Source organism: Erinaceus europaeus, chromosome 14 (genome assembly GCF_950295315.1).
Source record: "Erinaceus europaeus chromosome 14, mEriEur2.1, whole genome shotgun sequence".
In the NCBI taxonomy this organism is placed as follows: Eukaryota; Metazoa; Chordata; class Mammalia; order Eulipotyphla; family Erinaceidae; genus Erinaceus; species Erinaceus europaeus.
Window position 1 is genome coordinate 21,197,944 of NC_080175.1, and position 27,593 is coordinate 21,225,536.

Consider the following 27,593-nt stretch of genomic DNA (forward strand, 5'->3'; position numbering starts at 1 on the left):
CAAGATAGAAATAAAAGACCCTTGAAATTCAACCTCCTGGGGATATTCAAATGATTTCTGCACAAGGACAAACTCTTAGGAAATTGATGCCTACCTAATATCATCACATTTCCCCAAGGCACTGCATTAAGTAAAAAAGCACTCATTATAAGAGATATGTTGAGGACTGTACACCATGCTGGTTTGGCAGGGTTTCCATGTGCTTGAGATTTCCCAATGTCAGAGCTGATTTCTAACCTGATGAATATGTAAATAATTTAAGTATCCAAGTACAAATCTGGCAATTAGAGTAGAAGCCAGGGAGCTTGCTAAATGTCAACCCCAACAGTTGTTTATAAAACAAATTCTCAAGATGAAATGCCATCATACGCAAACAAAGAAGGCCTGTATTCACCTTAGATACCTTGTTTAACCAGAATGTATCATTATTTTTCAACTGCCACCTGGAACAGTTTGATCTACCTATCCTTAATAATTTGAATGAAATGGATGGAGCAAATAAGAACAAATGGACACTTTAAAATTATTGCTTGGGATTAAGGCTTAGGCAGGTACATTTATGTGTTTTGGTAGCTACTTAAGCTTCAAAATATGATTATGTTTTTGCTAGTGCAACATTTTAGCCAATTCTTGATGGGTTTGTTGTATGCCACAAACACTTGTCTGAATAGATTAAAATGTGTCTTTTTTTTTCTTAAACTTGCCCAGTCTAGGGAAATGGGATGGACTTTTAATCTCTCATAAGAACTTGTGTCTCTTTTTCAAAACAGCTTAACAGATACCCAGAGAATCCTATTTTCTAAGGGTAGCCACTTAGAAATCTAATTGCTGCCACTTCCTGCTGTCCTTTTGGTCCACAGTGGTTGTAACCAAGAAGGTTAGAAATCAAAAGTTGAAGACGTTTCTAAATTTTCCAGATTGGTATACCAACTAACATGTTTAATATAGAATATTATCACATGGACAGACACAATTATTACTCTCCAAGACTCTCACTCTCCTGATTCATGTACAATAATACCTTATGTGTGATTGTTGCCTGTTTGATTTAACTACATGTATAATTAAAAAATGTCCCCTACCCCACCCCACCCCCCAAAAAGCTATCGGCCAGTGAAATAGCTCATTTGGATAGTGTGTTGCTTTGCCATCTGTGTGACCCTGATTCAAGCCTGGCCTCTGCCACATTGAAGGAAGCTTTGGTGCTTGGTTTCTTTCACTCTTTCTCTCTGCTTCTCTGCCTCTATCTAATAAGAGCAAAGAAGAGAGGAGAGGAGGAGAGGGGAGGGAATGGCAAAGGAGGGGAGGGGAGAGAAAAAAAGAGTCCAGAAGAAGAAAAGAGGTGGGAAGGAGGGGGTAGGGAGGGGAGCGGAGAGGAGGGAGGGGAAGGAATCTATAATCTAAGGACAGATTACAGCTTCAACTGCTCCAGAAAAGGGCTTGCTAAGCAACACTCAGTCTCAGAGCCTGGGGCAATAGAGGCATCATCTAGGTTATTATTATTTATTTTTTGCATCTTAAAAAGTCTAAAGTGAAAAAAGAAAGAAAAAAAAAAGTATCCCAACTGATTCCCTGCAACCATTCTCTCCTTGGGAACAGCTAAGACTGAAAGTTAAAATTGGGAAGAAAGCTAGGAAACAGTATTAAACATGTACTCTGTAACAGGCTCACTGGTAGTACTGTCACATTGATTATTCCTTTTAATTTTGCTACCAGGATTGTCTCTGGGGTCCACTGCCTGCACAACTCTCCACTACTGGTGGCTATTTTGTATAGATATGGAGAGACAGAGATGGGGAGGGAGGAAGGAAAGGACAGAGTGATACCTGCTCCACAACTCATAACGTTTCACTGCTACCCCACTGCTGGGAGCCAACCCCGGCAAAAGTAATTAAGAGTCCCTTCTTCTTCTAGCATTTGCCCTTCTTCCATAGCCAGTCAACAGCGTCAGGTTGAGCCTGATGTAAAGTTTCGAGACCTCCTTTGAATCTGGAGAGGTGGCAGTCGTTGACTATGTGGGTCATAGTCTGTCTGTAGCCGCAGGGGCAGTTCGGTCATCTCTGGCTCCCCAGCGATGGAACATAGCGGCGCACCGGCCATGGCCTGTTAAGAGTCCCTGAAGGAAAGGCAGAGTTGGCAAGATGAATGAGGGACACATCAGCTGCTTTAGGTGCAGGAGAGAAGTGTCTCTGCCATCTCTCTGCAGAGCTTGATTTTTAACACTTTTTGCCCGGATATAGTTGACATCATGCATGATTGTTTTCATTAACATCAATAATAATGTTAAACAACATTATTATTATTATAGGTATGTTTGCCTTAGAAAGTTCCCTAGATCTGGGACATCCTGATCTCCCTTTGAAAGTTTCTTGGGTCTCGGGTAGCCTAAATCTACCCTTGAAAGTTTCCTTGGTCTGCAGTAGTCTGAATTTTCCCTTGAAAGTTCCCTAGAAATGACCATCTGTGTTTTAACCATCTCCCTGTTCTGACGTTCTGTATGAATAAACATTATTCCCTGGAACTAAATCTAATAGTTTTTCTTCTTAACCCATTCTTGGATGGGTCTAACTAGATCATAAACCAAGTTTTTTGTAATATAGTAAGATGTTCACCTAAAGAAATCTTCTACTATCAAGTAAGCACACACCATGGGGGCTTTCCTCTGGTTAACCTTTGCATATATGAAAGTTCACTAACTTCTAGCTATATGAAAGTTTACTAACTTCTCTCCATATATCCTAACATTAGCTATTTCACTATACAACCTCTATATTCATCATGGATGCCTATAAGTGGAAGCAGGGTGTCTGTGGATGAGGGTAAGCATTAGGGCCTCTTTATATTTAAATGGAGATCGATGTCTGCCACTCATACTATAAGCTACTGATAGTTCTGGCTTTTGGTCTGAATCCAGCTAATAGAGAAGCTATAATGGTGACAAATAGCTTTTTCTGAAAGCCTCCCAATGGGTACAGGAGCTTCAGCTCTTAGGCCATTTTTAGTCTTGTTACACTCACTGCCATAATTATTGTTACAATGTACTTTCCCCAGGGATCTCCTTTCATTGTCCCCAGGCATTATTTGTGCATATCCAATATAGCCAATAGGTCTTTCAATTATCAGTGTAAGGAAAAATAGCTTCAGTTTAGTCTTAGGACTCCCCGCTTTGCAGTTAACCCCAGTCTGCTGGGGCTGTGCCATACAGCAGGCCTGACTTGCCTCTGCCATTATCCTCAGGTAATATTTGTGTATTTTCAATAGCCAATAAGTCTTTAAATTATCAATGTAAGGAAAAATAGCTTCAGTTTAGTCTTGGGACTCCCTTCTTTCCGGTTAGTCCTAGCCTGCTGGGGCTGTGCCTGACATTGCTTCTGCCACCCCACCCCCAGCCCACAGGTAGAATGTGGGGCTTAAACCTAGGTCCTCAAGCACTGTAATGTGTTTGCTATATGGGGTGATGACGAGGCCCCAGTAATATCTATTTTATGTTTAAATTTTTAATTTCATAGGGCAGAGGGAAATTGAGAGGGGGAAAAGTATCTATGAGAAAGAGAGGGAGAGAGATACTACAGCACTACTTCACCACTCATGGAGCTTTCCCTTTGTAGGGGGGCGGGGGCCTGGATCCATGAGCATGATAATGTGTATGCCCAACCTTTTAGCCACCACCTACCCCCCAATGCTTATTCCTGTATCCAGCATTGTATACATTATCAGACCTATTTTAGCAAGTCTAGCGGCTCTGGAGAGTTAGGAAAATGTCCCTAGGGAGCAAGTGAGTGGTAGAACTAGGTTTTGACTGTTTCAAGCTCAGTCCTCGCTGAACCACATGTGCCTCCCTTGAGTAGGCATCTGATTTTTTTTCTTTTCATTAATTTCCAATTTGTTTTCTGTTTTTATGTAAATGTCTTTTCCCATGAAATCTGTTTCCTCTGACAGACTTTGTAATACGCATTTCAAGAACTGACTTGCACAGCAGAGGTCAGCACTGGAGTTTGAAACACATCACACAGAGAGGTGTGGGGTGGAGAGAGGCAGGAGTTGTGACCAAGAGAGAAATCACCCCTCACTGATTTCCAGTACTCACCTCTCTGTACACTGAACCACCCCACATACACACCTACAGCCCCAACCTTGCACTAACATTGTCAATGTGAAGTCCCTCCCTGCCCAGTTGAAAAGAGGGGATGATAAAAGGGTCAAAAGTGACCTGCTCTTATGCTCTGTAAGTGGTTAGGCATTGTCCTTATTTTTATTTATTTATTTATTTTGGCAGCATGGTTATTGCTTAGGTTCCGTACCTGTAAGAGTCCATCATTCCTGGCAGACTCTGACTTTTAAATTGATAAAGAGAGGGAGATTGAGAGGGAAGGGAAAGGGAAGGGAAGGGAAGGGAGGGGAGGGGAGGCAAAGGGAGGGGAGTAAAGGGGAGGGGGAGGGGAGTAAAGGGGAGGGAGAGGGGAAGAGAAGGGAAAGGAAGGGGGAAAGGGAGGGAAGAGATTGGAAGAGAGAAATGACACAAACTGCTCTTTCAGCTTCCCCTATATGGATGCTCCCAGGGCGTGACTAGCAGCTCAATCCCAGGTCTTCACACATGGAAAAGTGTATGCTATCTCTTAGACCCACAAAACCCAGCTCTGACATATGTGGTACTGAAGATGGAAGTCCTAGATTCCATGTCTGAGCCACCTCCTAGGCTGGATTGGTATTTAATTCTTTTTCTTTGTTTATTCTTTTAAATACACAGGGCACTATTGTGACAATCTTCTTTCCCTGTCCTGTCCTTAGTCCCTTCCTAACTGATCTTTCTCCTCTCTTCCGTCTTCATATTGCATATGGATCCATTGGAGGGAGACACAATGTCAGTTATGTTCTCAGTGACAGTTTTGTGTTTCTTGAAACAGCTGAACTTCATTACTGATACATTTATATATTATGGTATGATTATAGGATAATTGAAGGTTATCTGTTTTTACATGAGTTTCTTGAGACAGATTGGCCATATAGATTTTTATTTTAATCTCTAATTATCTTATGTATCCTGCATTTATTTCCCCATCTATATTATAGAACCTTAAAGTCACCATTCTGTGTCATAAGTTCCCTCTATGCCTTGGGAGCTAAGTATACAGGAAGTGTCTCCAAATAAAATTGGCCTTTGGCTACATACTGGCTCTTCCTGCACAGTCTGCCCTGGATCCATATATCTAATTTTCCAGACCTGCCTCAGAGCACCAAACCTAACTATGAGGTATGTGATAGACTGACAGCTGAGCAATGGTCAGTGACAGATTTGATAAATCCAGCCTGGAGAGAAATTGATGGAGCCAGCAAGGAGTCATCGTTCCCGCTCCATCTTCATCAGCAAAACATGAACACTTGGCCTGGGTGTGCCTGTCTTCTGACCCTGATGTCTTTGGCTCCAGTCTGAGTCAGTCCCACCAGTTCTGAGAGGACTGCATCTATTTAGCCTGCCCCTAAGGCTCTGTTTAGAGTCATTTCCACAACAGTCTTCTGTGTGCATCCCAGACAGTCAGGACCCCTTCAATTGGAAAAAATAAATAAATAAACTTCCTACTTGTTTACTATTCCAGTGGAATGTTCCTCTTTTTCCATTCCTTCCACCCTTCCACCTTTCTTCCCTTCCTCCCTTCCTTCCTTCCTTGCTTCCTCCCTCTCCCCCTCTCTCTTTCTTTTTTCTATTGCATCAGTGACCATTTTACCATTTTTTATTGGGTGGTTTCCAAGTTTTGGCTATTAGAAATTGTGCTGCTATGACCATAGGTAACATTGTATAACATAAATCAGTCTGGATAAGTGTATTTGCTTCCTTTGGATAAATCCCCAGGACAGGAATGTTCTGTACATCTTCATATTAAGAAATTGTGATTATTCTCTTAGACACACTTTAAAAACTTTTGCTGATTCTCCACTTTCCCTCTCCTACAAAAGGCACCATAGCATTTTTGTGTGATGCTAGGTATTTTATTTATTTACTTATTATTATTATTTTAATTTTTATTTATAAAAAGGAAACATTGACTAAACCATAGGATAAGAGGGGTACAACTCCACATAATTCCCACCACCAGAACTCCATAGCCCATCCCCTCCCCTGATAGCTTTCTTATTCTTTAACCCTTTGGGAGTATGGATTCAGGGTCATTGTGGGATGCAGAAGGTTGAAGGTCTGGCTTCTGTAATTGCTTCCCCGCTGAACATGGGTGTTGACAGGTCGATCCATACTCCCAGTCTGTCTCTCTCCTTCCCTAGTGGGGAAGGGCTCCTGGGCAGTGTAGCTCCAAAACACATTGGTGGGGTTGTGTGTCCAGGGAAGTCTGGTTGGCATCATGCTAGAATCTGGTGGCTGAAAAGATAGTTAACATAGAAATCCAAACAAATTGTTGACCAATCATGGACCTTAAGGCTGGAGTAGTGCAGATGAAGAGTTGGGGGGAGGGGGTCCTCCATTTTGTAGATAGCTAGTAGGCATATTTTAGTTATATTCCAAAGAGCCTGTGGCTATACTAGTTTTTTTTTTTTTCCCTGAGCCTGAAATCTGATATGCAGGTGGATCCAAGTTATTGTCTGGGGAGATGATGCCCTGGCTGGAAAAAGGACCAGAAAGCTGGATCAGGGAGGAGAGTAGCTCCCTAATATGGGAAAGGGGTATAAATATTGTTGACCGTAGCATTGTGAGCCAAATCTTATACATTTTTGTATAGTAGTCTCAATGGTATAACATGATAATTTAGCTTTTTCATCAAGGAAAAGGTCTGCACTAGGAGAGAGGACTGGTCACTCTGGGATTATCATTCTCTTGGTATCTACCCCTATACCAACCAGCCAAGGAAAAGACTTGTGTCAACACAGAGTAAACTATTACCTTTGGCATTACTTTAAGAATATATTTTCCCGCTACAGTGAGTTATTCTACTCCCTAATACTACTGAAGCAGAGCACCGAGAACATGCTCCCTAAGGTAATAGATTTCTCTGGACTGAGGACTGAGGCTCTTTCTATAGTAAAGGTTGGTAGATTAAAGAGCTTGAGAGTCCTGGCAGTAGTGTAATGGGTCAAGTGCACATGGCGTGAAGCTCAAGGACCTGCATAAGGATCCCATTTCCAGCCCCTGGCTCCCCACCTGCAGGGGGGGTTTACTTCACAGATGTGAAGCAGGTCTGCAGGTGTCTGTCTTTCTCTCCCCCTCTGTCTTCCCCTATCTCTCCATTTCTCTCTCTCCTATCCAACAGCAACAGCAGCAGTGACAACAATAACATCAATAGCAAGGGCAACAATAAGGGCAACAAAATGGGAAAAATGGCTTCCAGGAGTAGTGGATTCATAGTGCAGGCACCAAGCCCCCAGTAATAACCATAGAGGCAAAGAGAAAGAGAGAGAGAGAGAGAGAGCTTTTGATGGCATCCTTGCTTTAAACCTGACTAGGAATTTATCTGAAGTCTTCAAGGTACCACATCTTTCTTGTAAAAGGAATATGTAGCAACAGCAGCCAAAAGTAGAGAATCAGGAGGTAGAGGAAAGCTCTGTAGCCAGACCTTCCCTGTGACGGTGTTAAGATGAGGCAAAGAAAAAAGAGTTGGCAGAGTGTTCTCTCACCTTTTCAAGAAGTGAAGTTTGCAGACCTCCTGCTTTTAAAATGTTAAGGATAGAAAGGGAAAGAATAGTAAGCAAGAAACCTTAAAAAAATAAATAAATAAAAAGTCAGCAGCAGGAAGTGTTCCATCACTTGATAGTCTTTCCAGGAGTTCATGTGGAAGTGACATAAGAACTTGCCTCCTAACTGGAAAAGTTACCATGGGGAGCTTTATTGAACTGATGTTAAGTAAATCCAAGGCTTAAAATATGTTATTTCCTTCACTTTTTAAGGATTTGTGTCTTTGCAGTGATGTCTTAACTGCAAAAGAAATTGTACTATGGTACCTGTCTAGCAATTTGAAGAGAGTTACATTGATCTTTTCTCAAAATATTGACAAGGCTTACCAGAGACTGCAGTGATTAAACACTTTTCCTCAACAAAAAGAGATTGAATTTTTCTTCTAAGGTTTCAACCAAAATGTGAATAGACAATAGAAGAAAAAAGTTTGAAGTTTTGCCCTCATACCTCTTTTCTTATCCCATCTGAAATCATTTTAGATTAAGGATTCTAAGAAAAGCCAACAAAACACACCTCTGACCACACCAAGCCTGTGTACCCCCGTGGCATTGCCTTTATTATTCCTAGGGACATGTGCCCCTCAACCAACTTGCAGCTTGGAAGTACTAAGAATGGCACCAAAGATGAAAAATAATTGATTAAAAGCTTGTAGCAGAACTAATCCATGTGATTGCAGCCTTTGAAATTAATTGTATTTTTATCTGCTGTCATCTTACAGCAGACAAAAGCAGATGGCAAGGGAACAAGCCAATGTAAGATATGTCAATAATAATTAGAAGAAGGAGAAGGAGAAGGAGAAGGAGAAGGAGAAGGAGAAGGAGAAGGAGAAGGAGAAGAAGAAGAAGAAGAAGAAGAAGAAGAAGAAGAAGAAGAAGAAGAAGAAGAAGAAGAAAGAAAGAAAGAAAGAAAGAAAGAAAGAAAGAAAGAAAGAAAGAAAGAAAGAAAAGAAAAGAAAGAAAGGAAGGAAGGAAGCCAAATGACAGAGTGGATGGTTAGGTTTTGTGGCTGTTAATAGATCTTGAACAGAGATGAGTTCTTGGTTTGTATTCATTAAGTTATATTTACTGAGACAGGAAAGTGGTCTTAGATATTTAAGAATGATTTTAGACAGGAAGGATTTCTCTGTCTTGCATTCTTCACCAAAATGTTCCCTTACCCCACCCCCATTTTAAAAGTTTTATTCTTTTAATTTTTTCTAAGTAGTTTGTACCAGTGTTAGCAAACCATTTTAATCCTCCCCAGAAAACCCAAAGGAATAACATTTGTAGTTCATAATAGAGGGTTAGAAGATGAATATTGCCCTCTTAAAATTAGTTCAAATTATCCCCACCCCACCCCCGTGGTGTGTGTGTGTGTGTGTGTGTGTGTGTGTGTGTGTGTGTGTGTGTGTGTGTGTGTGTGTCTTTCTTATCCTGTTGACCTGATATTGCTGGAGAAAGCTGTGATTTTTTTTTTCTCTGATGTGATAGATAATAATGATAGTTCTCATTTCTGTGTTCTGGCAGTCAAAAGAAACCTTGGAGCCAGAGAGACAAGGGACATAAATCTTATTTAGGTGCTGCCAACACTATGAATTTTATTAAAGGACAGTCACTCATTCTACAAGAAAAGCTTTCCACTGGCAGCTGAGACAGAGTCATTGGGTAAAAGCCTTTGATATCGTCCTCTTCTTTGTAGAGGAGAACTTTGCTGTCAGACTCTGCAGGTTTAATTAACACGTTAACTAGAATGACTTGAATTGTCTCCTTTTCTAGATAGAACAAGAAGCTGGACAAATAGCTTCTTGGGAAGGGGGAAATAGTTGATGTAGTGAGTGGAGTATACAGAGCAGCATTCTCTTGAGTTGAATTTTTAAGATCCTACTTGCAAAATACTAATTTTGAATTTGAATTTCACAAGTATTGTTTATACACTTTTTGTTGAACCATAACCAAGGCCTCTCAAAATGTTCTCACTGCTTTTGTAGACTTTTCTCATTCAGAAATACACACACACACACACGGCAAGGTGGGGGTTTGTTGGTGAGGGGACTGGAGGCTCACCTGATTGAGAGCAGATGTTATTAAGGTGCAAGAACTGGGTTCAAGTTCCAGATTCCTGCCTACAGGTGTGGGGAAGCTTCATAAACAGTGAATCACAGTTGGAATCTTATACCACCTCTCTATTGCTCCTGTCCTCACAATTTATTTCTTTCCTATCAAATGAAAAGAAAAAGAAAAAAATGGCTGCCTGCAGTGATTTTGTTGTGCAGGTACCAAGCTCCAGTGATACTCCTGGTTGAGAAACACAGGGAGAAAGAGAGAGAGAGACAGAGGGAGAAAGAAAGAAAGAAAGAAAGAAAGAAAGAAAGAAAGAAAAGAAAAGAAAAGAAAGAGGGTGACAGGGGTAGATAGCTTAATGGTTATGCAAAGAGACTCTTATGCCTAAGGCTCCAAAGTCACAGGTTCAGTCCCCTGCGCCACCATGAGCCAGAGCTGAGCAGTGCTCTGGTAAAAGATAGAGGGAGATAGGGAGAAAAGAGAGAGAGAAAGAATATTATATCACTAGCAGATGGGGTATGTCTTAGCGGTGTAGAGCATTTGACCACAGATCAATAATTTATATCACCAGAATACTCTCTAATGTCAAAGTTCTTTCCATGTGGTACCAGGGCTAGAACCTGGGCTGCGCTCCTGGCAAAACATACACCCTACCTGCTGAACTCTCACCCTAACCCTACAGACATTTTTATTTATACAGTATGATCTGAAACTATGAACTCATAGAAATAACACAGTTTCTTCCAGTCAGTTACCTTTGTGGTCCACTGGAACACCTGAGTACTTTACTGGATAGATTTCTCACTAGAGGGTGTGTGGAGCAAAATTAATACTTTTATCCTTTGATCATTCACAATTTACTAAGCAGAATATAGAGAAAAATGTGATTCCTGACACTTAAGCATTGTGATATTATCAAAGAGTTAAAGGATGATCTCAGACATTTTAGAGGAGGTTTTAGATATGAAAGAATTCCTGCACTGTACTAGTAGAAGGCTCTCTCCTGAATGATTACTCAGGAGGTTAAATATAAAGATGTGACCTTCAGTTTGATGCTACCTATTATTGTCTCTTAGTTCTTTGGAAATAAAGTTACAGGGAATTTTAGTATGTAGAAGGTTTATAGAGAAGAAGGCCTTGATTTGAGCTTACAGAGAAGACTAGTATTGAAGTAGACAACCTCCTTAGAGAAATGCAACTTGTGGGGAACCAAGATAGCATTCCCTTGGTGTATGGTCATACGAGGCTCAGGATGTATGTGAGTCCAGCCTGCACACACAGAACTATCATCATTTCAAACTGCCCTGATTCTGTTACATTTGCAAATTTTGTATTTAAATATGGGTATTAGCATAAACATACACACACAGGCATATACTATAGTGTGAACTCTGTTTGCATTAAGCTCATAGAAAGAAGTGAAGTTTGGATTTAAGAAAAGACAGAGCAAGAAAAGAGACAGAAGCAAATGCTTCTAAATTGGGTGGTTGGTGTGGTTTCACAAATGTGCATGTTAAAATGCAAGGTATTCAGGACACCCTGACAAACTGAACAAGAAGCAGGATGTGTATGCTTACAATGTCTGTCTAGGTTCTGAATTAAGAAAGAGTGAGTTGACCCATCTTCTTTTGTCTTGATGAGGAGCACTGTGTCACCATTTCACTTTGGCATTATTAAAATGAATCAAGCATGAAGTGTATCCAAGAAACCTTTCTCCCCCAGCCATCATTGATGGGGGCAGAGAAAAATAATAAGACTGGAAAGAAAAAGGCACAGATTTCCCCCTTGGTTCTTTGCCCAGATACTGTGAAGTAGCAGCCAAGTCTAATGCCCAGTTTAGGAGTCAAATCTTTCCGCTTATTTTGGTTTCTGGATGTGTTTTGATCCAATGGACACAATGTCACAGAAAACTCTTCCAGACTTCAGTAAATACTCACTTGAGCTGACTTGTTCCTTGGATATGTCTGTACATCTGCAGCCTTGGTGAGTCATTTAGTGAGTCATTTGACCCTTCCCTGAGTTCTGAAGCTGAGGAGAGAGGACAAAAGATTGGCTATCATGGTACTCAGTACCTCTGACTCACCATCCATTTGCTGTGGGATTCACAGACACGATGGTGGAACATTAGGGTATGAGTGAGCTATTGACCAAGCACATAGCACAAGGGAGATGTTCCTAATAATATATATATATATATATATATATATATATATATATATATATATATATATATATATATATATATTCAAATCAGTAACAAATGCCCATGGGAACTGGCTTGCCTAGCATAACAGAAATTGGAGGGCTGCCATCACAGGATATTCCTAGCAGTACAAAAGGGACACATAGTGTTGTTAAAGTCACTGGAGAATAGTAGGGTTGGCAAGCAAGTAAAGAAGGACATGCCATTGGAGAAGAAAGACATTTGGAGGGCATGGGGTATGTTAAGACATAGAGCCCACCTCTATGCAGTTGCCTCTTTGAGAATACTAAAGCAGTATATCAAATCAACTTGTAATCTTACTAGCTGTGTCCCATCTTTAAAATGGGCATAACTTATATGTCACAGGGATTGAACAAATAATGCATGAGAAGTACGTGGATCATAATTAGAGCTTTAGCCATACAAGATGATATTGTTATAGCCAGTCTTTCTGCCTCTTACTGTTAAATAGGCCAGATTTGGCTCCTCTTAACCGTGATATAGATTCTAGTCCCTAACTTTGCTTTTTCCTATCTATCATCCACATTGTCATCTGAACTTGCTTACATAAGTCTGGTTTATTCATACTCTGTCCCTGCGTATCTCAGCATTTTGACTCTTGTTGCTCTCTCTGTGAGTAATGCATTTCCCATTTTTTGTCATGCTTTGAACACTGTCATTTATTTGAATCCCAACTGAATCTTCATGACATCTGTGAAACATCCCTGATTGACTCCAGAGCAACTTTTTCTGCATTCCTTTATCACTGGCAGCCTCTTGCATAGCTCAAAACTTTAGTGAGGCTCGGGTTATACTCTCTGCACTCTAGAAACCAATTTTCGATTTTGTTCTTCTTTGTATCCCGCACAATACTCCGCATGTATGCTCAGTCTACTGATATAGTTAGCTCACTTTGTCACTACACAGAACTGAGTTTAAACCAATTTACTCCGATACTTGGTGGGCATATGATTTCTAACATACCACTTCATCTTCCTGAGCCTCTATCTTCACAGTCTTCTTCTTCTAGCGTTTGCCCTTCTTCCATAGCCAGTCATCAGCGTCAGGTTGAGCCTGATGTAAAGTTTCGAGACCTCCTTTGAATCTGGAGAGGTGGCAGTCGTTGACTATGTGGGTCATAGTCTGTCTGTAGCCACAGGGGCAGTTCGGGTCGTCTCTGGCTCCCCAGCAATGGAACATAGCGGCTCACCGGCCATGGCCTGTTCGATAGCGATTGAGGAGGGCCCAATCATAACGTGCTAGGTTGACGCTTGCAGGGGTCTGTGATGAGGTGTTTGTTCTTTACCTCAGCTGACTGCCAACTCTGTTTCCAAGAGACTGGAACAGAGAAGTTCAGTGTAGGTGTAGGGGACCAGATTGGATGACGAGACGTCAAGCGTTGGACAGGGTGGGCAAAGATATCCTCGTATATTGGCAGGTCCGGTCGAGCGTATACATGGGAAATGAACTTAGATGATGCCGCATCCAGACGAATATCTGGCGGGGCGATGTTGCTAAGAACTGGCAGCCATAGAACCAGGGTGGAACGGATGGTTCCAGAAATTATCCTCATGGAGGAATATAATTTGGAATCGACCAAGTGGACATGGGGGCTACGGAACCATACTGGGCCACAGTATTCTGCAGTGGAATAGCATAATGCCAGAGAGGATGATCGTAGTGTGGAAGCGCTCGCACCCCATGAGGAGCTGGCCAGTTTTGCAATGATGTGATTCCTCGCGCCCACCTTTGCTGCAGTTTTTATGAGATGTTCATGAAATGACAGAGTGCGATCGAGAGTAACACCAAGATAGACTGGCTGGGCTTCATGTCGGATTCGCGTATCGTCAAGCTGCACATTAAGCTCACGCAAGACCGAGGCATGGTGTAGATGGAAAACAGATGATACTGTTTTTGCAGTGCTAGGGATTAGTCACCATTTTTTTACAGTAATCAGATATCAGAGACATGTCTTTCGTGAGTGTTTCCTCGAGGATGTCAAACTTGGATGCCTGAGTTGCACAGCAGATGTCATTGGCATAGATGAACTTCCTTGAAGAAGTTTCTGGGAGGTCATTGATGTAAATATTAAATAGCATAGGAGCCAGAACAGAGCCCTGGGGGAGGCCACTTGAGACAAGTCTCCATCTGCTAGACTTGTCACCCAGATGCACCCGGAATCTTCTGTTTTGGAGAAGAAACGATATAGTGTTGGCCACCCATGGAGGCAGACATCTTGAGATCTTGACTAGGAGACCACGGTGCCAGACCGTGTCATAGGCTGCTGTGAGATCAACAAAGACAGCACCCGTCTTTAAATTCTTCTGGAATCCATTTTCAATGTAAGTTGAGAGGGCCAGGACTTATTCACAGGTAGATCGTCCTGGGCAGAAACCAGCTTGGGCGGGTGATAGGAATTTCTCTGTAACAGGAGAAATACGTGACAGAGGCAGACTCTCAAGGAGAGAAGAGAGAAATTGGTCTATAGCTGGCGGCCAGTGTAGGGTCTTTCTTTGGTTTCAAAACTGCTATTATCTTGGCACGATGCCAAATTTTGGGCATAGATTCGGATTCCAAGATGTGGGACAGGAATGAAGCGAGCCACTTCTTTGCCACGGGGCCCAAGTTAAGAATGAGTTCTGGGGTGATGTTATCATAGCCAGCAGCCGTTCCCGGTTTAACCCTCTTCAAAGCGTCTTCCAGTTCAGACAGTGTAAAGGGAGAGAGTTTTGGAGATGGACAAGATAACCGGAAGTGGAATGACCACTCATGGGAAATGTCTCTTTTCCAGACTGGGTTGATCTTAGCACGTCCAACTTGAGTTAGGTGACTGGCCACTGAGTTTGGAGATACGGGAGGATGGGAGACAGGAGGGGGTTGGCTACCGGCACCCAGACTATGAAGAAGCTTCCAGGCCTTCCTACTTGAGTGGGTGAAGTTCAGACTTCCCGTGAGTTGTTGCCAGCGGGCTTGGCGTGCTGCATCCAGGGAGGCAATGAGATGGTCGGCCACATCTGGGTCGCCCAACTCATCATACTGCTTTAGTAGTTGCTCGCATTCAGCATCAAGACAAGGCGTATAGTTAGCACGTCTCCCACGAGGAATGGCTTGGGAAGCTGCTTTGAAGATGGCTTGGTGGAAGCGCCTGTAGGAATCTTCAGAGGGGATAGAGTTAATTGGAATTGCAGGAATAGATTTGTTGGTAAGATCACTGAACAGATGCCAGTTTGCTTTCCAAAAGTTCCATCTTAGTTTCTCCGAGCACAGAATCAGTGGGAGCTGGAGACCAATGTGGATGATAGCTGGGCAGTGATGACTGTGCGGGAAGTCCTTGAGAACTTGTCTGGTAGCGGGAAAGGCTTGGCCGTTGACTGTGCTAATCCAGCACAGGTCGGGTGACGAGTCTTTATTCCATCTAGCACTGTGAAAAGAGCCTGGCTGTTTGGGATCGTATAATAGGGAGAGGTCATTTGCTGAAGCCCAGTCGGCTAAGATAGAGCCATCAGCACGAGTGGAGGAATATCCCTAGTCTTGGTGATGACTATTAAAGTCTCCAACGTAAACAGCTGGGTGATTCGGGCTAGGCAGGACCTCATTATCCCATGAGGCACTGGGAGGCTTATATACGTTGACGAGCTAAATAGTTCCAATAGTAATGGAGTCATAGAAGGTCGAAGAGGCTGTATGGTAAACGTCCGCAAGATACGATTTAGCATAGATGGCTCGGCCGTGTTTAGGATGGAGATTATAGCATATTAAATCAAATCCACTGACGGTGAATTGAGCAGCTTCACAGTCATAAAATGGTAATGATGAAACCTGTCATACAAAATGTATATGAGTGAACCTGCAGCTGCCATGTGACAAGCATTCAGTAAATGGTAGAGACCATTATTTATTTTATTAATTACCCCAATGAACTGAAGTTTGTACGTTATGTACTTACCATAGGATGATGATGGTGCTGAGTAATTTATTTTCTCTACAGTTATACAGCTCTGCGGAATTTGGGAGGAGGTGGCAGCTCATCCAGGAAGGGGTCGTACCAAACAGATTCTACTGGTAAGTCTGTATTTTGTAGGACATTAAGTTCTCATCTAGTAAATTAGCACTAGGATCCTTTTCTCACCCAGAGCTCTCACATAAATTATGTTATTATTGGTATAGGCAGTATGCCCCATGCCTGGATATAGCATTAATGGAATATACACTTAGAGATGGTATTAAATTTATATCATAAGTTACTTAGTAAGGGCCAGCAAAAGTTTTTCCAGAATTTTAAGTTGCAGTTCCCCGACACCCCCCTTTTTATTTGTCTCCAGGGTTTCCACTGGGGCTCAGTGTTGGCACTAAGAATCCACTGCTCCTGGCGGACATTTTTTCATGGGGTATTGGTATGCATGAGACCCCTTCTGTTTCATTTGGTTTAAATCCCCCCTGCTTAACACTATTCTATTTACATAACCACTTCATTCTATTTATATAACCGCTGTTAACAAGTACCTCCCTCCAGGGCATTGGTTCAATCCCCACTGTTTCATGATATGTTTTTGCTCCACCCCCCCTCCTTGTCACACCCTGATCCTCTCCTTGTCACACTCTGATTGTCAGCAGTCACTTTTCTCTCCACCCTCTCTATGTCACACCCTATTTCCACCCTACTTGGCAAGTATATATAAAGACAGCATTGTGAGTTTTAGAGTACTTTACCTTGAGTTTAGCTTAGCTCGGCTTAGATTGTGCTGAGTCCTGCATGAATAAAGAGATACTGCCTACAGCTCAACTATGAGTCCCTGGTTGTCTGTTACCCGCCCGTGAAGCCAGCCCGGAGAAAACAACCTAACCCATCGAAAACGACATATGGCGCCTGAACAGGGACTGAAATAAGCCCTGAAACATGGACCGGCATCAACGTGGAACCCTACCCCCCCATCGTCCAGATAAGTAAACTTGGCTACCCATCCACCATGGGTTGCCTTTCTACTTACGAAGAGGTTTGCCAAAGCCTCTACTGTTTCATCATGAGACAGTTACTCTGTCTCTGGAACATTTTGCTCTGGGCCAAACTTTGTTTCCCTGACCGGAAACTTTGGTTTCTTATGACCGGGATCATAGAGTTTGGGAGATGCATGGAGATTTCTCCTTGGACTTTCTGGATTCCCTCTCCCATGTTTCCTGAGGAAAAGGACTACATTTTGCTCCGGGCCACAGTTTGGTTCTTTATGACCGTGATCGTAGACCTTGGGATATGCATGGGGATTTCCCCTGGAACTTTCTGGACTTCTTCTCGAATGTTTCCCATGGAGAAGGACTACTCTAATTTGAAGAACATTCTCGAGTACCCTGGCAGTTCCCAAGTATGGAGACATGTGGTTAGTTCTACTCTCCTGATTGGATTCTTTCTTCAATGGGAAGACGCTTTTAAAAATGGGTGCCTGAAGCAATCCAGCAGGAACAGTCAGAAACACCCTAAATGGAATTTCGAGGACCTTTTTGGACTAGGTCGCCCTCCGGGGATTCTTAATCCTACATGGTGAGATCTTGATAATCTGGCTCAAGTTGCGTTTCATAAGAGAATGATTTGAATGACTGAATTTTTGTTTGACATTGACTTAAAAAAAAATGCTGGATGCAGCCATGATTTCTAGAGACATCCAGAAACAATCCAAAAAATTGTTTTTTCCTCCTTTGATTTCTCTTTTACGTCTTGACATGAATCTGAAACGTTTAATCCTGAAAACTGTATGAGTTATGGGTGGGGCAGATAGTGCAATGATTATGTTAATTATTCTCATGCTTGAGGCTTTTAACCGTGGTTCTTCTGTTTACCTTTCCACATATTATTGAGTTTAAACTGTTTAAACAACCTTAAAATCATACTAGAAACGACTTCCAATTATAATGGAGTTATCAATTATAGTAAACTTCTAATCTGCTACAAGTTTTGTTTGACAAGTAAGTGAATTTCAGCTGTCAAAGTCTTCACATGAAAAAGCATCTACTCAAATGGAATTCCTGGAAATCTATTTGGATCCTGTTCTCTGACATCGCCCCCGGAAACCAATGAGGTGACCTGGCACGACCTGAAGAAACAGATTCACAGACTCGAAAGCTCACTCTCTACAGAAAAGCAGAATTCTGGTGGCCAACATTCCCCATCGAGACAGACATGCAGCGTTTCATCCTCCGGCATTTTCTTCTGTGGTCAGCTACTTTGGACTGACACCTCCATCGGACTGGTACACACAGCTGTGTTTCTCAAAGACTAACTTCAGCCAATTGCCTTGAGACTTTATAGACCATGTCCCCTCGCCTGCAGGCTCTGTCCCAGAGGCAGAAAACTCCCCCTCCTTATTAGGTTATGCCCACAGAGGCATGAAGCGCACCAAGAGGCAAGAGATGCCCACAGAGGCAGGAAATGCCCTTTGAGGCAAGAGATGCCCACAGAGGCATGAAGCATTCCCAGAGGCAAGAAATGCCCTTTGAGGCAAGAGATGCCCCCAGAGGCATGAAGCATTCCCAGAGGCAAGAAATGCCCTTTCGCCTGCTAGGCCTTGCCCTTTGAGGCAAGAAAAGCTCCACTTGGCATCACACTGGTTATTGCTGCTCGCCTATTTTGTTTTCCATGTCTTATGCCAGTTCTTTTGAAAACGCCTGTACAATATACATTTCTGTTCACCCCGCAATGGCCATTAGTTAAAAAGAAAGGGGGAATTGTTGGTATGCATGAGACCCCTTCTGTTTCATTTGGTTTAAATCCCCCCTGCTTAACACTATTCTATTTACATAACCACTTCATTCTATTTATATAACCGCTGTTAACAAGTACCTCCCTCCAGGGCATTGGTTCAATCCCCACTGTTTCATGATATGTTTTTGCTCCACCCCCCCTCCTTGTCACACCCTGATCCTCTCCTTGTCACACTCTGATTGTCACCAGTCACTTTTCTCTCCACCCTCTCTATGTCACACCCTGTTTCCACCCTACTTGGCAAGTATATATAAAGACAGCATTGTGAGTTTTAGAGTACTTTACCTTGAGTTTAGCTTAGCTCGGCTTAGATTGTGCTGAGTCCTGCATGAATAAAGAGATACTGCCTACAGCTCAACTATGAGTCTCTGGTCATCTGTTACCCGCCCGTGAAGCCAGCCCGGAGAAAACAACCTAACCCATCGAAAACGACAATGGGGAAGGGGAAATAGAAAGGGAAAGAGAAAGAAACCACCTGCAGACCTGCTTTACCACTTGTGAAGTGTCTGCTCTGCAGGTGGGGAGCTGGGGACTCAAACTTGGATCCTTGCAAAGGGCCTTCTGCTTAGTACTGTCTGTGCTACCACCAGGCCCCAGTTGTAGTTCCTTTTTGCTGAACAATTTCATTGATTCATTGGTCTTATCTCATATTTTACCTTACAAATTGGAAGAAGCCAGGGCACTCCTTCAATATATTACTTAGAAATCTCAATTATAAGGACTGGGTAGTCGTATACTCATTTTAGTGTATGTTTCAATGCATAGGACCCAGGGGCTAGCCCCTCCTCCCCACTTAACAGTCCCTCCTGCCTCTTCCAAGGGGAAGCTTCTCCAACAGTGCTGCAGGTACCTCTTTCTGTCATTCTCTCTATCTAATCCCCCCCTCTTGATTTCTCTCTGTCTCTATCCAATATGGTTAATTAATTAAAATATTGACATCTCAGCTATATATCTTATTTCATCTCTTGCAAATTGCACCTTCACTAACACTGGAACACAATTTGGCTAAGTCCTTTGGCAGTTTATAAGACAGATCACCTTTTCTTCACTGCCTAATAACATGTCTCGCATTGCTGTTCTGACAGCTCATCAGAAATGCCATTGCTGTTTATGTTTCTACCAACATTTTCTTCATCATTGTTTATGTATGTTCTCTAACATGGGTCTTTTCTTTCCACTGCAGCTCTCCTCTTTTCTGTCTGAGTGCCCCCTGATCACTCTTATTGTCTGTTTTCTAGCATGTACCTCACATATCATCCAAACTTGACCCATTTCCTAGTTTTCAAAGACATTTCTACATTTTGAGGAATTTAGTACATCATCACCCCACTTTTCTGTGCCAATTTTTTTTAAATGTGTGTATTTATTATTTGATAGAGACATATAAATAGAGAGTAGAGGGAAAGAGAGAGAGAAGAGGGAGAGAGAAAGTAGAGAGAGAGAGAGAGAGGGAGAGAGAGGGAGACCCGCAGCCCCTGCTTCACCACTCAAGAAGCTTTCCCACTACAGGTGGGGACCAGGGGCTTGAGTCAAGGTTCTTGAGCACTGTAATGTGTGCACTTAACCAGGTGAGCCACTGCCTGCCCCCCCCGAATTCATACTAGTTATTTTTGCACAATGACATGGGCTAGGCAGTTTAATAGATTATCTCACAGCTCTTGGAGTTGGGAACCTATAGTCAAAGTTACCATATGGCATATGTCAGGATCTGGGTTTGAGCCCCGCTCATCACATGAATAACACCATGAAAAAGGGAAGCAAACCTGTTTGGTGTTTCTTCTTCTTTCCCTGTCTATTTCTCTGTCTCTTTTCTCTCTCTCTCTCTCTCTCTCTCTCTCTCTCTCTCTCTCTCTTTAAATTTATTCCCTTTTGTTGCCCTTGCTTTTTTATTGTTGTAGTTATTATTGCTGTTGTTATTTATATCATCATTGTTGGACAGGACAGAGAGACATGGAGAGAGGAGGGGAACACAGAGAGGGGGAGAGAAATAGACACCTGAAGACCTGCTTCACTGTCTGTGAATCGACTCCCCTGCAGGTGGGGATCTGGGGGCTCCAACCGGGATCCTTAGGCGAGCCCTTGTGCTTAGCTCTATGTGTGCTTACCCCGCTGTACTACCGCCTGACTCCCTCTTTGCTTTTTCTCTCTTCTATCTCTCTTTACCTTTCACCTTCTTTCTGAAAATAAAATAAATCTTTTCAGAGTTGTGGAGCCAAACACACGAAGCTCTGATAAAGTCCTTCTGACAAGGAAGAAAAGGAAAATTCTCTATTTAAATCTTCTTTAAAAATGGAAGAAAAGCCAACCATGTGTGTTAGTGAAATATATGTGTTAGAAAAGAGAAATATATGGTGAGGAGACAAAAATAGATAGGAGGGAAATATTCCACCTAGTAAGGATAATATAGATATAGTTTCATTTTAACATTAGTTACTGATGTCTTCTGAAATTATAATGGAACATTTGCAAAAATATGTGACCCTACCTCACTTTAATTTAATTTAATATGTCTATGGAAAAGAAATATGTTATTTCCAGACTTTATCAACTAGAAACAATGCTATAAAGAACTAGTTCCAGTAGAAGTTTAGATATCCATTGCTCATGTCATTCAGAATCAAAGAATAATTAACTTTTAGGAGCCAATGAGCTTCCTGCAATAAAGAGAGTAAAAGGTATTTACCATTCATTCCTCCTGAAACCACACTCATTAACCTTTGGACTTACTCAGAGCTGAACACCAAAGCACTGAATAACCCAGCACCTCCACTAATTTTCTTACTTCTAAAGAAATGCACTTTATTATTATCATTTTCCAGCACTGCCCTAAAATCCATATGAAAGTCTTGAGCCACAGAACTAAGTTAGAGAATTTTCTTATAATACTAGTGAACCTTCCTGAAAACACGAAAGACAAGGCATTTGTAAACATATGGGCCAAGGTAACATAGAGAAGTTTCTGCCTGAAATTATAATCTTTTTCTCCTCCTGTCATAAAGAGACATATAACTAAGGAAGGTTTTTGTGGCACAGAAGCTTTCTCACTTCTCCCATTGCTCTTCATGCGGCTCTTGGGCCTGAGTTTTACCTTCAGTATCTAAATTTACTTGTCCCTTCTCCGGGAATCCAGCTCTAGCTGGAACAAAGGCTCTCTTCTCTCAGCAGCATTCTTTACTTATTTTCTTCCTCAATTACTCCCAAAACTTTTTTGGTTGTAACTTATAAAGTTAGTTTTCAAAAGGAAGATATGTGCTTGTTAATTTTGTCCATTTTGGGGGGCTGGGTGGTGGAGCAACAGGTAAACTGGCAAAAGGATTCCAGTTCGAGCCCTTGGCTCCTCACTTGCAGGGGGCGTCGCTTCAGAGGCAGTGAAGCAAGTCTGTAGGTGTCTATCGTCCTGTCCCCCTCTCTGTCTCCCCCTCACCTCTCTGTTCTATCCAACAACAGCAATGACAACAATAACAAGAAGGGCAACAAACATGGGAAAAGTGGCCTCCAGGAGCAGTGGGTTTGTGGTGCCCCAACGATAACTTCATTTCCTTTTTGCTTCATGCTGTCTGCATATAAAGACCTCTGAAAATAAAAGATGGACTAAGACATAACATAATGAAGTGAATAAGTTCCATTATTACTTTTTTTTTTTTGGTAATATACAATCCATTATTACCCAATGAATGAATGGATATCTTCTCTTTAAAAGCCTGATTAGCAAAACCATTGTAACCAAATGTCATTATTTGGAGGCCAAATTCACAATAGTGTTGGAGGATCTAAGTCCTATCTCTCTTTTTTTCTCCTCTACAAATCCCTAAAAATGAGAAATAAACAGTATCCCATGCCTCTGTTTTGGGGAGCAAAAAATTATTTTCATTCAAGCCCTAACGTTGTGATAAGCATTGTGTAAGCTTCTTTAATCCATATAACAATGTTATGAAGCAAAAACTTTTATTATCATCTTTAACAGATAGGAAAATAATTATGAAGAAGTTAAGTCACTTGATCAGTGTCACAAAGTGGGGAAGTGGCAGAGTCAGGATTCAAATGCAGGCATCTTGTTTCCAAAGCCAATACGGTACTAAAATAGTGGACTTTGTTGTCTCTGCTTTATTTGGGCTGGGGCTGTGAGCCTTGGAAATCTCATGCAGGTGGATGTGTCAAAAAATTCAAAGTACATTTGGCTACCATGCCAACATGTAAATCTGTCCAACTCAACTTAGCAAGTAATCTCCATGGAGTCTTTAAGCATGGTTGTTGCTTTTTGTTCATTTGTTTGTTTTCCAAAGAGGGCATAGCACCTTGAAACCTGCATGGTGCCTGTGATTGCAAGGAAACACTCTTGGCATCTGCCAACAGAGTCTGTATTCTCTTACACTGAGCAAGTTATGAGGCTGGTAGGAAAAGTGTCAATCAGTATAATGTTTATTAGACCCCTTCCTGGAATCCAGATGCTTCAAATTACATAGGAACTATATGGTGCCATCTAGAATTTTTCAGCAGGCTTAATTAAGAGGAAGCCCCTTTAATCATATCTGTTTGAAGGCTGACGCTGGAGGGACTGAGAGAAACTTTCAAATGTTTAGTTGCATTGATAAGTGACTCTGAGCAATAAAATAGCACCTCCCATAGAGAATCAAATAAAATGAATTTACATCTTCTCATCACCTAGTACACTGGAGAAATATTTTTAATGTTTATGGCAATAGCAGCGTCACCCTGGAAGTAATCAATGGTGATTGAAAAATAATTATAGAATTCAATAGTTGGTTCTGTTGTCAAAGTGGTTTCTATTAGTACCACCAGAAATAACATAAATCTGAACTTTCCTCCAAGGAGTTCAAATTGATTACTACACTGATTTACAGTCATGGAAGCATGTTATACAACATATCAGAGCAAGCACTAGATTTCTGATGTTAACTGATCCTTAACATACTTCAGAATGTAGACTTTTAGAAGAATACAGAACCTCTTTTTCTTTGGACTGTCAGCATTGGCTCATTTTTATTATACTCTCATTCATCTCTAAGATATTTCCAAAGTCCCTCCTTCTGAGTTAAAATATATGTTAAGTAACGAATAGAGAAAACTGGCAACAAACCATTCCTGAGACCATTTCCCAAGAGCTGCCCTGGAGCATTTCTGGCCCCTGTCCTAAGAGTGCTAGATAAGAAGATTTTCATTCTACTTGAGAGGCCTAATGTTTTATCTTCATTTTCTCCTTTTAATGATTTTCACGAGTGCTATATTTTAGGCCTCTTACACCTTCCTCCACTTCTTAATGTCTTCCTACCTATGATTAGCAGGTTTTCCATACAAATTAAGTTATATATATATATATATATATATGTATATATATATATATAATATTTCCCCTGCTACACTGTGAATCCATCACTTTTCTCAGTACTTTCATTGACTAATGGCCATCATGTATCCCTGTATGTCTTAACCTGATGATTTTCCACCTCCATGGACTGCAGTTTCTCTATCTCGGCATCTGAAGTTTAATAATTTCTCTGGATTTTTGCTAAGAACTCTTATGAGGCCATAGTGCAAGCCATTAATAAGTGAAAGCAAATGGGAGAGGAAAAATCATCATAATTATGAATTTCTAACTTAGAACAGTATTAAGTGAAATTAACTTATATCCTAGTGGTGAAACCTCATTTAACCTTCAAATTCAAAAGTCTGTGGGTTTGTACTGTATCCGTACATGCAGTTACTCTTGCTTGTATAACCATAGACCACTGTTGTAAGGTGCCTATACTGTGTAAGACAGTGTATGTACTCTTTTAAGAGTGAAAGCTCCTGAGTCAGAGAAGATCTGTTAGAATCCTGTCTTAGAGAGTACTATGATGAACCATTTAATTAACTTAGTTAAGACTTAGTTTCCCTCTGTATAATGGTTATTATAATAGTTTCTTCCTTATACATAGCACTTGTACTTATAGGGAGAATACAAATGAGAAATCAGGTTAAACACATTGGACATAATGAGAAGACTTTAGTTATTATTTTTTTAAAAAAAAAAAGAGACAAAAGTTAGCATTCATAGATTCATCAGTGCAATAATTCTTATTTTGATATTCAATTTAGTAATTTCCATTCTTTTTTATTGCCATAGAAAAATTTAATGTGTGCAGGTGTTTAACATTTTTGTTGTCCCAGAATCAGAAACAATGAATAAAAAAAACACAACTTACTGTTTTATTCTGTAATGTTTCGATTCTTTGAAAGCCCTTTTTTGTCACTCAGTTAATTGAATTAATAACAACTGAACACAGATGAAACATAGTTCCTGCTCATAAGCAGTTTATAGCAGCTCAGGTGTTGATGAGAAGGAAGTCCCTGCTAAAGTGTATAGAAGTACCCAGCATAGTTGCCTCTATGTAAGTTTGCCAGCCATGTATTTGAATTCAAGCATGAGCTTACAAGATTAAGTCTGGAATAAAAGTTGGACAATAGAGTTGGAAAGGACAAACTAAAACCTACCAGCACTCCTGGATTGCTTCTCATTACACTGAACTTTTCAAGGTGACCTTCTATGTGAAGACAGATGCCATTTCCTATTACCTCTTGAATCTCAAAGATATTTCCTTTAGGTTAATTCTAACTTGAAATTTTGCAGGTACTCTGGAAAATACAATGTAGTTTGGTAAAATGGGTCCATTGCAGAATAATCATATTCACACTTTGATAATTTAGCATCATAGACATCAATTTAAACCACAAATAATATCCAAATAAAAACAAAAAGAAATTTCCATTCATTTAGCATGTTGGAGGTTGTTACCCCCTATGAAGCTTAAAACATAGCTGTCTCCTCCAAAAAATGAGAAAAAATTGCATCTGTTATATTATTTACATTTGGGTGCAATCCCTCTCTGATCTGAGTTATATTACTCTTTATATATGCTAACAGAATCCTGAGATGTAAGGTCATTTACCAATAATACATTTTATGTATAATACAGGTGGATAGAAGAGAAGGAAAATAAAAATAAAGGTTTATACACACAGGCAAAAGTATTGTACTTAATTGTGACTGGGAGGAATGGTTCCTAAAGAAAAGAATTGGTCTATTGATAAGTCAAAGATCAAAATAAATTAATCATGACTTAGAATTGAGAAGTGAGTACTTATAACAGTGGCTGACTGGTATCTATCACTAAATTTAGAATTTTATTATGGGCTGAATATATAGATCAACATTCTAGAGCAAAGATTTATATGCCTGTGGCCTCAGAGATCCCAGGCTCAATCCTTGGTTTCACCATAAATCAGAGTGCTCTGGTCTCTGCCTTTCTTTCTCTGTGTTTCTCCATCATAAAATTAAATAAAATATCTTTACAATTAATTGAAACTGGGGCCTGGGTAGTAGTGTACACAGTTAAACACATATAGTTCTATGAGCAAGAAGGTTAGGTGGTCCAACAGGTAACTGTTAACCTGTGAAGTAGAGGGTTTGCATGCTTAAAGCTTCCTGTTTGATCCCCAGTGACAAAGATACTCTGATCCCTCTCTGCCCATGACATTCTCACTCATATGACCTAAATGTTAAAAGGTTAGATAAGGCTATCTTAATAGATAACTCTCAAAGTGTAGAATTATAAATTCAAGACAGGAGGACAATGAAGACTCAAAAAGTGACTCATTTAGTTAGTTAGAAATGAAATTGTAAGCCAGGAAGAGCCTAAAACCAACAGTAAGACTAGTGATTGCATGTTGATGTCTATCTTCCATGTATTTGTGCACTAGAACCTCAGAATTCTTTGAAAAATACAGGTCATCATATCTGATCTCCTATGACTTGTAGGCCTCCCTTTCTACAAAATTCCAGGTAAATATATATAGTTTTTTTTTTTAATCGAGGTCTGTTTTCTTTTGAAGAGATTAACTAGACAAAATAGACCTTCCCATCTGTTTTTATTCTTGACTCTGGCACTTCAAACATTAACACTTCACTCTAAACAGAGCAATCCCGTAATTTAGAGAAAACTGTCAAGGTTTCCACAGGCATGGCTAGATGTGCCCTAAGGTGGGGGACAAACCTACTACAGCATTTATTAGATTTATGGGAAAGGGCTTTAAATGAGTGCTAAAGTTTAAGGCAGATAAATCCCAGAAGACAAATACAACCAATAATTGAATTACAAAGCCATTATCATGTGCTGAACAGAGCAACTTTATGACTCTATTGTGACAAGATGAAACTTGTTAGAATATTTATGTGTCTTGGATAGTTTCTGCATCACCAACCTGGGGAAGAAACTAGCTCTTCCCTGTGCCTCATAAGAGCAGTTAGCTTTCCTAGATAATTTACTAGCCAAGGAAGATATGACGCCTAAGTGAGATGAAGCCACAGCAGGCACAAGTCTGGCCTTGACCTCACATTTGACAAATCCTGGACCTGAAATATTTATGTTGTCAGCTGAAATCAGGCTCTCCACATAGTAACCAGGAAAGCCATAGAACAAACAAAACCTCCTTCTGTCCATACGATTTTCTCTGTCTGGAAAAGCAGAGATTAAGAACATTCCTCTAATAAGAGTCACTACTCCAATCATGCCAGTTAACTACTATTTATTTATTTACTTATTTATTTTATGAGAAATCAGAACATTCCTCTAGCATGTGTGGTTCTGAGTATCATTCATGCTAGTAGTATAACCTATTTACTGAGTCAACTGCCTAGCTATTCCAGTATGGCCATTTATATTTATATTATTGAATGTTATTTTTTAAAAGGCAAAGAAAGAATAAGAGATTGGGGAAGAGAAAAAAAGGTGGAGAGAGAAAGGGGAGAAAGAGGAAAGAGACCATAGCACTGCTCCATCATCACTGGAGTTCTCCCCATGCCTTATGTGATACTGCCATGTGGTGTAGGGGTTCAAATACACATCCTCATGCACAGTAACGCATAAA

The 27,593-nt window shown here is 40.8% G+C and overlaps 1 protein-coding gene across 3 annotated transcripts in view; it reads left to right on the forward strand.

Annotated features, from left to right (window-relative positions):
• Positions 1-27,593, forward strand: part of SORCS1 (sortilin related VPS10 domain containing receptor 1) — a 633,466-nt gene that overhangs the window by 427,157 nt on the left and 178,716 nt on the right. For all 3 annotated transcript variants that reach the window (XM_060171368.1, XM_060171370.1, XM_060171369.1), the window contains exon 5: positions 15,906-15,979. In XM_060171368.1, the coding sequence (XP_060027351.1) occupies positions 15,906-15,979 (74 nt within the window). The remainder of the gene's footprint in view (positions 1-15,905; positions 15,980-27,593) is intronic.